General features: G+C 41.4%; 1 protein-coding gene across 3 annotated transcripts in view; it reads right to left on the bottom strand.

The window, feature by feature from the left end:
- Positions 1-12,901, bottom strand: part of LOC139469159 (nucleolin-like) — a 374,233-nt gene that overhangs the window by 155,731 nt on the left and 205,601 nt on the right. For all 3 annotated transcript variants that reach the window (XM_071251294.1, XM_071251292.1, XM_071251293.1), the window contains one exon: positions 2,065-2,216. In XM_071251294.1, the coding sequence (XP_071107395.1) occupies positions 2,065-2,216 (152 nt within the window). The remainder of the gene's footprint in view (positions 1-2,064; positions 2,217-12,901) is intronic.

Here is a 12,901-nt window from a genome sequence, read left to right as displayed (position 1 = left end):
GATCCTCCATTCATCTTTCTTGGAGACGTAGAAAGTCCCCCCTGACCTGAAGGCTAGAATCTCTCTGCATGTCCTGTGCGATCTGTTGTATCGCATCAGCAAACAAGGAGCAGGAAGACCAGGGCTGCTGATACAGTTTGGCCTTAAATTGGTCATCCCAGGAAGAATGTTGTAGCACACCAAAGCGACGAAGAGCCGTCATGAAGCCGGCGTGGTGAGTGACGAGGTCCAAAATCTGCGTAAGCTTGTCTTGTGTAAGGTTGATAAATCCCTGAGTAAAGGCATCTTCTTGGGAATGAGTGGGGAGAGAGACGGTAGAGTGCGTCCATGGCTGACAAAATAGTAGACACGAGTGGGAGGGTACGGCGGACTGTGGTATTCAAGTGTGTTAGGTCCCGATCTTCAACCACGTAAGACGAGGTTGAGAGCTTCTGAGACAGAGTAGAAACGTCACTGTCTATCTCGGGGGAGACGACCATAGTAGACATGCCATGAGTGCCTGTGTCTTCAAGGATGAAGCAGGGGATATGGAGACGATCCCGAAGTCGACGAAAGGACGCCAAAGCCGTGTTTAGGTTAGAGTTAATGTCCAGTAAGACCGGTCTTGGAGGGAGCGTAATCTTGGACGAACTAGCCGATGGAACTGCAGTTTATCAGCTATCCAATGCAAGACTGATTCAGGGTCCACTGGTTTATAACTCCCAACAGAGGAAGGCGTTGACACGGGATCGTCAAGAACGCCTGATGGGCATGAACTGTCAATTGGTTCAGCCTGGAAATTGGGATCGCCCAAAGTAGGGGCTGAACCACCCGAGCCGGGAGGGGTCGAACGGGAGACAACTGGAACCGGAACTTGATCAGTAGGTTGAGGAGTCGATGAAGGATCCGAACGGTGAAGGAGGACAGTGGATATTGCTTTCATAAGAGAATTAAATGATGGTTCTGAAGCCTGTTGTTGATACCTGTGATCCCTACTCATGGGTAGGATAGGTTGACAAGGGTCGGGAGGAGCCCACCTAGAAGGATTATGCTCCGACGATCTGTGCGCCGAACGAGAACGGCTCTGAAAATGTATTCGACGATCACATTCTTTATACGACAACGAACGCCGATCCTGTGAACTGTGAGGTCGGTAGGTGAAGCCGGCAGAAGAGCGGTAGTCAGGAAACCGTGAGCATATCCGGGACGCTGGTGATAAGAATCATGGTAGATCGGGTAGGTATCCAATCCTCTATGACAGGTCGCGTAGGTATCCACCGCCGACAAGGTCCCGTGAGGGTAGCCGCTACGGTGGTAGTCAATGATGGATGACCGGTCTCTACCGTTAGTCGAAGACGATCGGGAGCGGGAACAATGACACTCATGGAAACTCGATCGAGAATGCCGATCCTGTGAGCGAGATCTCCGATCCTGTGAGCTCAAACGTCGAACATGTGAGCGAGAGCGCTGATTGACACGTAATTGACCTAGCTTTTGGACATAACCATGGAGATGCAGGGGGGCTTGGGTGGCTATTTTTAGTTTTAGAAGCTGGAAACATGATTCAAGCACGTTCCCACATAGGATCGAAGAAGAAGGGAGAAATGCAAAGTGTCAGATAGGATAAGTTTAAAAATTTAAAATTTTATAAGTTGTAACCCTCAATTAATGTGGCTCCTTAGATTTTAACATGACTCCTCTATGATTGAAAATGCACTTTAAATAAAAAAATTTTTTTTTTGACACACAACATAAAAAACTATGCTTCAGAAAATAACCGAGGCTGAGGAAAGGAAGTTTATATGATATGTCAATGCAACTTGGAATTGATTGGCCAAACATCAACGACTGATTATGCAAACATTACAGCACATTCAGCACATAAACCACATATCTACATGCCTTTTGGGAATGGTGCTCTTTTTGAGAAAGTTTTGTTCTGCAATTTTGAATGGACAACTAGCCCATAACTACTGTGATAAACCGATCTACTTCTGGCGGACAGAATCCATGTGGAGGTGGTCAAATTCAGACAAAACCTTAAACAATCACTTGGAGGTTATTCTTACAAATGCTACACAGTACCTGATTGCTTTGATGCAGAACCCTTGGTGAAGACCTTACTTTTCCGGCCTACAAAGTCAACTATAAAACTTTGGCCCTTCAAAGTCTTGTGTTGAAATAACTTGTAGTGCTTTTCTGCAATGGTCTCCGATGAAAACACTAAGTAGGCATACCTACAAAAAGAATAATTGTATAGTCGAAAACAGAAACTCATACATACATTGAAAGTTTGATATGCATATAAAAATCACTGGAAGAAGACAATATTTGTAGGAGCAACATACATTCTCTCGGGTTGGTGCTCAACTGTGACTGTGTTATTGCAAAATTCAACACGAAAACAACTTTATCACTATCCCCCGCCATGAGTCACATTAAAAGTTTGTTTGTTCATATTGTTGAAAAAGAGCCCCATAAAGCCTTAAGAAGAAATAGGCACTTGGGCAACTTTTTGTCACCAGAAAAAATTATTAAATGTGAAATTAATTCAAACAAAAGGCCCTTTCTATGTAACAAAATAACTCAGTCTTGTTAAGTATCTCTTTTCTGAGAAAACTTGCCCCCATTGCACAAATAACATGGATTGAAGGCCATAATTCTGTTAACAATTAATTGATGGGACCAATTTTTTAACTCAGTCTTGATAAGTATCTCTCAGATAAGCATGCAACCTTGCATTCTTGTAGCTTCAGTAGTTTCATTTCTGGTGTCTCCCGTCGCGATATTGCTGGAATATTGCTACAAACAGCGTAAAACCATATACACTCACTCACTTCAGCAGTTTCAGAGAAACCTTGTCCCCACTGCACAAAATATGCACAAAGTAAAATAACATGGGTCAAGGGCCACAACTCTGTAAACAAACAATTTACGGGACCAATTGTTGAACACAGTCTTGACAAGTATCTCTTAGATAAGCATGCCCAGTTTCATTCATGAAACTTCAGTTGTTTCTGAGAAAACTCGTCCTAATTTCACATAGTATGCTCTAAATTGAAAATCATGGAGCAAGGGCCATAACTCTGTCAAACTTGAATTTACAACATCAATTTTCGAACTCATTTGAGATCATGACCAGTAACACCAGTGTGCAAAATTTCATTTCTCTTACTTAAATTGTTTTTGAGAAAATTTGTCCGCTTTCAGAACCAGACGGATGGACGGACAGACTGACAAACTCCCCCGCCCCACTTGTTGGTGGGGGATAATTGTGGGACATTTTCCAACGATAAGTTTACACTTTGTGTAAATTCAGTTGAAATTAGTAATGGCGATTACTGTATTGGTGGTGGGTCTTTTGTATGAAACACATTATAACAATGGCGCATCATTTCAAATTATCACCTGCCCTGCTTTTGAATTTGATATAAACAGAATCTCTATCACATGCTTGTCATATGTTACTGTCATCTGCATTGTTTACTTCTGGTAATCTGTCTTGCAATGTCATGGGACATTGCAAATCCCTGGAATCGAGCCAAGCTAAGAAACAGGTACATATAGATTTGTGTAGAAACAAGACAAAAAGTGAGCAGGGCTCACTAATAACCCCGACTTTGAATCAACATATTTCTTAGTTCAAAGCATGAAAAAAAAAAAGCATGAAAAAAAAAATCAATATTTTCTCAGAAAATCTGCTTATCGAAATCAAACTATGTACTGCACCTCTCCTATTGGTATAGAAACTGTACACACAATAGGCAAAGAATCCGTATACTGTTGAAAAACTGATAATTTTTGCCCGTACGGTAAATGGCAGCAAAGCAGAGACAATATTTCTCGTAAACTATACCATTCATGCGGGAACAGCAGAAATAATAACTGCAAAGATCAGAGATGCGATGGAGAAGTGGGGTATGCCCATGAACCAAATAATTGGTTTGGGATCTGACGAGGCAAGCGTTATGACTAGCATCATGAGTGATGTTATGGAGAGACTGAGACTGAGGTCGCAGGATGCAGCTCAACTATCAAAGTGCATATCGGATTACTGTACAACAATCAATGACGTGCTTAAACTGCGACACAGTATTAAAAGAACTTTGTACAGTTTAGGACGACACAGTATTCTCCAGTGTCAAACCGTCCTGTACTGTAAGGTAGGTGTTGCTGATTTGAGCTGTTACTTCTACGAGATTGAATTGGTCAGCTTTAGTCATTGAAAAAGAAGAAGAGGCAGCCCAGCGTAACAACGCAGTGGCGGTAAATACATTGAAAATGTTTTCCTTTTTTGCGACTACGTACATGTTGTCTGATGTTCTGCAGTACATGGAGAAACTTGTCACCGTCTTTCATAAGGACAACCTGAACCTAGCTATGATACAGCCAATGGTGGAGTCAACTATTGGATGCCTACAAGCTTTATTGGATGAAACTGGTAAACATGAAAAGCATTTGAAGGAGAATGTAATTGATGGTGAATTTCATGGTGTCAAGTTGACTTACTCAGATCCGATGTCTGTCATTGCCTTTCAAGACAAACGAGTGGGTTTTATTGAAGATTTGATTCAATCATTACACAATCGTTTTCCTGCTGCTGGTCTTAGTGTCTTGCGGTCACTGGACATCGTTCTGAATCCCTCGAGGTACCCACAAGTACTACAGTACCGCACACGGAGGGGAATCCCTTCACATAATTCTGAATCACTTCAGCCCAGTCATTGGTCCAGATGATAATGATGTCAAAGCACACCTGCTCAATCGAGATCATTGCAAAAGAGATTTCCAGCAATTCAAGCAAGCGGTAGCTGGCCTTGGCACTGTTTCTTTTGCGAATGCATGCCAGGTCCTGATAAATGAATATGCGGACACATTCCCCGACTTTGCACGACTGGCTGCCATTGCAATCACTATTCCAGTAAAGCAGCGTACCTGCAGAGCGTGGGTTCAGCGTTCAGAATCAAATCCTCACAGCCTGTCAAAGGAGGTTGAATAAACTAATGATGCTTAATATGCATGCTGTTGATCATGAAATAATTTTGCTCGAGCAAGAGGAATATTCCACACAATACAGAGAAAATTGTGACTGCATGTACACTGCAATAGAGGCCTGATTGATGTAAGTTGCTGTGTCAACTTTATAAATGAATAAACAAGAAGAGTGAACTTCTTTGGAAAACCTTCTTTACTTGGGTTCATGTGTTTCTATATACAAGAGCGTGGCTTCCGGTGGTTGGCCATGTGCTGTGTAAGGGAGGTAACCCCAGCTGTAGCTGTATGGCGCTTACCGCTAGTTAAGATATAAATCTACATCCTTTCTCCTTTAAGAGAAATACTAACCAAAAGGTTGTTTTTTTTTAAATGAAACATCTCAGCAGTCTATGTGACACTGCCAAAGATTAATACAAGAGTGTTGATGAAAAGTCCAATGGAGGTATGACTTCCTCCTGAAAATAATAAAGTTAGTGTCTCTGAAATTTGTTGTCAACTCTTTGTTGACAGAATAAAATAATACAGTTGAAGTCCACTGGTCATAATGAAATGTCTTTAAATCTTTAAAAGGCATTTATCATTTAATACAGTTCAGTGTCAATCAAGGTATTTGTGATTTGGTTTCACAATTCTGCCACTCCTGGTAACTGTCATGTTAGGTTGTGTGTTGTTTTCTGGCACCACCATCGGTCTTGTGTCTTCACTTCTCTTTGTTGTGATTTCTTGTCTCATGTTAGTCTTTGTAACTTGTGTTTCAGTGTCTTTAGTGTGGAGTGTATATTCCTCTGGTGGGGGCATCAGCTTCACTGGTGTTTTCTCATGTGTGAATGAGAGTTGTCTTCTGTTCCTTCTTAGGTCTTTACCTTCCGAAGATATGATGTAGGATCTGGATGACTGATCCAGTTGCCTTACTAGTCCTAGTCTATCAAATCCATAATTTGTTAGAATTCTCACTTTGTCACCAGGTTCAAGTCTAGGCAGCAGTTTTGCTGTCTTGTCGAAGTACTGTTTTTGTTGCCCTCTCAGTTCTACAAGGCTTTTGTAGATACTTGATGGTTTTCGAAAAACTGGTGAAAGTAGCTTGGACGACATTGGAGTTTCAGTTTTGGTTCTGCGTGACATAAGTCGTTGGGCAGGTGATCCCAGGACTTGATCTCGGGGTGTATTTCTCTGGTTGAGTATGGCAAGGTATGGGTCACTGCCATCTCTACTTGAGTTTTCCAAAATTCTTTTGGCAGACTGTACTGCCTTTTCAGCAAGTCCATTGCTCTGTGGATAACCTGGACTGCTCGTTTTGTGTGTGAATCCCCATGTTTTAGCAAATAATGCAAACTCCCGTGATGAGAATTGGGGCCCATTGTCAGTTAGAAGAGTGTCTGGCACACCAAACCTAGCAAAGTGTCCTTTCAGCTTTCTTATTACAGCTGCAGAGGTAGTTGTGTTCAGAGTGTTCATTTCTATCCAACCAGAGTATGAATCAACGAGCACAAGGTATTCGGTTGAGTTCCAAGTGAATAGATCTGATGCAAGTATTTGCCAGGGCCTGGTAGGAATCTCATGACATTTGAGAGGCTCCCTCTGCTGTTGAGATTTGCAGCTGTTGCACACTGCACATTCAGCTACCCACTGTTCAATGTCAGAGTTCATGTTACACCAATACAGGAAATCTCTTGCTCTTCCTTTACACCGCACGGCATTGTGGTGTCCTTGATGAATATGTTTCATGTAGTCATGCCGCAGTGATGTAGGGACAATGACTTTGTCTCCTTTAAAGAGAATGTTGTCACTTTCTGTGATTTCATCTCTGAACGAGAAATATTTCCATGCCTCTTGGTGTACATCTCATTTGTACTGTGGCCAGCCATGTTTGACATATTGGCGAATTAACACAAGTTCCGAATCACGACCAGTTTCAGCCTTGAGTTGCTCACTTCTGGCATCTGTCATGGGTAAAACTGTCATTACCTCAAATTCCTCATAGTCAGGTAGGGGGGCACGGGTGGCCCAGTCGTCTAAGGCGCCGCGATTCGCTGTGCAGAGTTGCGTCCCTTGGGCACGCCAGAAACCTATGATTGTGGGTTCGAATCACGGTTCGCCCTGATTATGTTTCTAGGTTTGTCAGCACCATACCCGTGCTCGTGGGTTTCACCGAAGCGGTAAACGTCTGAGACCTGCATCACTTCGGGCTTTCCTCCCACATTAAGCTGACACGCCGTGATATAACTGGAATACTGTTAAAAGCGGCGCTAAACCAAACTCACTCACTCACTCACTCACTCATAGTCAGGTATATTTGAATTATCTTTCAAGAAGGCTCTCGACAGTGTGTCTGCAACATGAAGTTCTTCGCCCTTCTTATAGACTAACTTCAGGTCGTACTGTTGCAAACGCAGAAGCATTCTTTGCATTCGCGCCGGTGCAGCAAAGAGAGCTTTCTTGTATATGCTGATCAAAGGCTGGTGATCAGTCTCTACTGTGACTTCTTTTCCAAGGATATAATCATGGAACTTCTCACAGGCAAACACAATTGCCAGGAGTTCTTTTTCGATCTGGGCGTAGTTTACTTGTGTTTTCGTCATAGCTCGTGAGGCATAAGCAATGGGACGACCGCTTTGGAGTACAGCCGCACCCAGTCCATTCTTCAAGGCATCACATGTTAGTGTGATGGGTTTGTTAACATCAGAGTAGTATAGTGTGTTGGGCTCACAAATGTCTCTCTTGATACAATCAAGGGCCTGTTGGTGAGTTTGATTCCAGTGCCACTGAATGTCGCTCTGTAGCAGTTCTCTCAAGGGTGCTACTTTCTCACTGAGATGAGGAATAAACTTGGCAAGGTACGTGACCATACCTAGAAATCGTCTGAGTGATGGAACGTCATCTGGAGTTGGCATTTCGAAGATTGCCGTGACCTTCGCAGGGTCTGTTTTGACACCTTGGTCAGTTAACAAATGTCCAACATAACGGACCTCTTTCACTTTGAAGTGAAATTTGTCCTTGTTGAGTTTCAGCCCTATTTCCTCAGCTCTGTCCAGCACTTTCACTGCATTTTTGTCATGCTGGTCTTCGTTTTCCCCCCATATTATGATATCGTCCATGATACTCTCACATGGCAGACCACTGAAAAGCATGTCCATGTTCCTCTGGAATACCTCACTTGCTGAGGTGATACCAAACTGCATGCGCAAGTAACGTTATCTATGGCGTGTTAAAGGTGGTAAGCAGTGAAGGCTCATGTGTCAAAGGTATCTGCCAGAACCCTTTTGAAGCGTCCATTTTGGTGAATATCTTTGCTGCTGGCATTCTGGACATTATTTCCTCAATTGTTTTCATTGGGTAATGTTGCCTCTTCAATGCACGGTTGAGATCTTTGGGGTCAATACATATCCGCACACTGTCCGAACCCTTTTTCTTTGCCACTACCATTGCTGACACCCAATCAGTTGGTTCGTTTATTGGAGTTATCACTCCTTCTTCAATCATTTTGGTCAATTCAGCTCTTATCTTTTCTCTAATGGGTGCAGGAACTCTACGTGGAGGTCTGACTACCGGAGATACATCAGGATCAAGTTGCGCATCATACGACACAGGCAAGTTTCCAAATTTACCATCAAACAACTTGAGGTATTTGTCCATAACGTCCTGTTTGGTCATTCTTTTTTTCAGTTTTCACATCATGGATGTCAAGTTTCACCATGCCCAAGGCAATGCTGTCTTGTATGCCAAGGATGGGTTTCACTGGGCTGTCAATAATGTGGAATACTAGCTTGTGTAGTTTGCTCTTGAAAGCCAATATTCATTTTGCATGTACCCAAAGTCATCAGGGTGTCACCACTGTAAGCTACAAGTTTGACTGCTCCTGATCTGGAAATCATTTCTTTGTCTCTCACTTGTTTGAACAAAGAGAGAGGCATCACATTGCATTAAGCACCAGTGTCAACTTTAAAGCATGCTGCTTTGTCATTGATTGTGATTGTTGTATGTGCTTCTGATGGAATGTTGTCTATACCATCTATCTCTATAGTGTCAATAAACAAGCATTAAATTTCATCTTGTTCATACCAGTCGTCTTGAGATTCACAATTGCTTACTGGCTGCAGATCATGAATGCTTCGTGATCCTTGATACTTTGGTGGCCTAGTTCTTGCATGAAATCTACCCCTGCCTCTTGGACTTGATTTCCATTTCAAATTTCCACTGGCACTGTGACTGTATGTCTCTTGGCCAGAGGGACTGGACTGACAAACTGACTGGAACTGGTTGAAATTGTGGCATCTGTGACACCTTTTCCCAAAGGCCTGGCACCGTCCTTGTGAGTGTTTCCACCCACAGCGTCTGCAGTCTCTCATATTAGTATTTCCTTGAATCGGGTGTGATTTAAAACTTGGTTTCTTTTGACTTACAAAGTCAACTTCTGTTAGTTTCTGTGTAATTTCTTGAACCCCTTTTTCTGATAGTTATTGACATTACATAAGGTCACAGCTTTAGTTAATGTCAGGTCTGTCTCCTTTAATAACAGTTTTCTCAAATGATCTGATGCTATTCCACATACGATTCTGTCTCTCAGCATTTCATCTTTTAGAACTCCATAATTACGCGTATTTGCTTTGGTGCGTAAGTCTGTGTAAAATGTTTGAAAACTTTCACCTTTCACTTGTGAGTGTGTGTTGAACTTGAATCTTTCGATTGTCGTGTTTGTCTGTGGCAAACAAAATTCCCCAAATTTTCTTTTCAGGCATTTATATGATTCTTTTGATTCACCTTCACCATAAACAATTGTTTTTTCTTTCTCAATTGCTTGTCTGCCGGCAATGTTCAGAAACACGTATGAACAAGCCATGTCATTCTTGTCAGCGTGCGCCGCTTCCACGAATATATGGAAAACTCGAGTTTGAATTGCCGCCAGTTGTCTGCGATGTCTCCTTCGAAGGATAATGGTGTAGGTTTGTTAAATGCGTCAGCCATCCCACCTCTGACACCATGTAAGTTGCTGTGTCAACTTTATAAATGAATAAACAAGAAGAGCGAACTTCTTTTGAAAACCTTCTTTACTTGGGTTCATGTGTTTCTATATACAAGAGCACGGCTTCCGGTGGTTGGCCATGTGCTGTGTAAGGGAGGTAACCCCAGCTGTAGCTGTATGGCGCTTACCGCTAGTTAAAATATAAATCTACAATTGATAGCTTTGTTGCATTAAAGGAGTTAAAGGAGATGCCGAGCAGGTGCGCTCTATTGACCATGGGAGCTAATGTTGTGTCCTGTTTTGTAGAATCGATTGACTGGGACCCTTCTGGATCTATTATAAGTCTATGTTGTATCTCTTGTTCTTTACAGTGTTATATTGCAGTGAATTTTATTGTTTAACAATGATTGTAAGTGTGTTACATAGTTTCTGTTGAGACGCTCTGTTGAGTAGACGCTCATTGCATTGTGTTTAAACAGTGATTACTCATCAGGAATGTAGTACTATTTAATCCAATCAGTCGTCAGGAAGCTACAATATTTGGATGCTAGTGTGGTGTGTAAACTTCAGGTCTGGTATACCTCAGATGATGATAGTATGTTATAGAAACATTTGGAATATTCTTTGTTTAGAGTGCAGTGTGTAGAAATATCAAGTAGCCAGGTAGGACAAGAGCGTGTTTTTGTATCTCTCACACATTTCATCAGTTTGGAACCACCTCTTATGTGATGATCACACATCATCCCTAAATTCCCTACCTTTCTCGGAAGCTTGACTACTGTCGCCGCTTGGTGAATATACTGTAAATCTTGCAATAATGTGTCTACAAATTAATGTGACTGCTGACCCCGAGCCAAAAATGCGACTCCCTCCCCTCCCAAGTGGATTGATACACATCCTTACATAAATCCAATCAAACAGCAAAAAGCACCATTTATTAGCGCTGAGTAGATGAATTCCGTCAAAGCAATGTTTTTTTCCTAACAACACCCAGTTTATATGTTTATATAAGATATCTACGTGATAAATAGCAAAGAACAATGAAGAACGAAGCATGTTTTTTTTCCCCATAAAACATTGTTCTAACATGACGTCATTTTTTTAGATTCGAATATGCGCTCGCTAATTGATGATGTCATATATAGGATGACATTATTTTTAAGAGGAAAGAATCTAGTAAGTTGTTCCCCATAGATGTAGCTGGGCTATGCAGATAAACACAGTAACCAAACGATCGCATCCAAAAGTGGAAGAGATATGACAATCAGTATTTGGAGAAAAGGTACAGATGATCAGCGTGAGGATCAATGTGAGGGGCGCATGAGTCGTTTATTTCTTAAATTCTGTTGACTGGCATAAGGAAGTTCAAGGCCAATAATAAAATAATTGAACTAACAGTTCACAGATTGGTATGCGGAGAAGGTGTCAACAAACTTGAAGGCAGATGACAAGACAAAGGCTGTAGATATGAAGATAAGTGATGAAGCATACTGGTGCACGTTTGGTCGTGTCGGCCTTTGACACAGTGACACGTGTGTGGCGTCTGTGTGGACTGCTGGTACACTCGATGCCTTGTTTGACACAAGTGAGTAGAACTTTTGACCCCAGCAGTAATAACTCACCGGGTGCCTATTGTGTAATTTCTATTATATGAATTACATTGTTATATACGTGTTACAAATGCTGCTCAATAAACTGTGCATTTTTTGCATTTAAGTCACGCTCGCGTTATTTTCAAGATTTACAGTATATCATTATCACTGACATTTGCTATACCAATGTATTTTTGTATCTGATACTGACCACTGCCATCATATCATATATTTCCATTGAATATTTTACTACTCTATTGTGCACTGCCATCGTAATTGCTGTGCAACAATTTATATTGATTTCAAACTTTGTTAATTTTGAAATACATTTGTTGATTGGATGCCACTTATTGGTTGTTTGTTGGTTTCACACTAAGTTCTTTTATGTACAGGGTTCTGTGTTAAAATCCTCTTTCAATTTCGGAATCGACACATAACAACAGCTACACAATCGATTTCATGCTGTTACATCCAATTAGACCTGTGAAGATCCGGTCTTCAGCATCCCATGCCTGCCGTAAGAGGTGACTATGCTTGTTATAAGAGGCAACTAACGGGATCGGTTGGTCAGGCTCACTGACATGGTTGATGCATGTCATCATATCCCAATCGTGTGGATCGATGCTCATGTTATCAATCACTGGATTTTCTGGTCCAGACTCGATTATTTACAGACTGCCGTTATATAGCTGGAATATTGCTGAGTGCTGCGTTAAACAACAAACAAACAAACATCCGACGAACATATCGCGTCACCATTTTTTGGGTGTGTTTTCCTGCTCACAGGTTATTGTCTTTTATGATACTAGGCAGTGTTTTATATATTTTATATTTCACTGTTTAGCACCAGCTTCCTTGTGTATAGCTCTAGGTTGTAGACTATTACAAGCTAGGGATTTGCGCCCCAGCATCCAACCGGGTGATAAATGCACAGTGTGAGATGGGATAAGTTAAAAAAAAGTTAAATTTTGTAATTATACCCCCGATAAAATGTCGGGGGTATATAGTTATACCAAGGTCCGTCCGTCCGTCTGAAAACTTTGTCCGTGCGATTTCTCTTAAACTATTCAGGGGATTCATCTGAAACTTAGTACATATAATCTGTGTCATATGGAGGGGTGAAGTCAAAAGAAACAAATTGTTTTTATTAATTTTCCATTTTTTAATGAATTTTTCAAACCCTAACGTCCGTCCGAAAACTTTGTTCGCAATTTCTCTTAAACTATTCAGGGGATTCATCTCAAACTTAGTACATATAATCTGTGTCATATGAAGGGGTGCAGTCCAAAGAAAAAAATTTGTTTTTTATTAATTTTCCATTTTTTTATGAACTTTTCAAACCCTAACCAGGGTTTCCCCTGATGCAGGATTTTTG

This window comes from Haliotis cracherodii, unplaced genomic scaffold (assembly GCF_022045235.1).
Source record: "Haliotis cracherodii isolate W230 unplaced genomic scaffold, xgHalCrac1.p SCAF_2, whole genome shotgun sequence".
Lineage (NCBI taxonomy): Eukaryota > Metazoa > Mollusca > Gastropoda > Lepetellida > Haliotidae > Haliotis > Haliotis cracherodii.
Note: the sequence above shows the minus strand (reverse complement) of the source record. Positions and strands in the feature narration are given on the sequence as shown.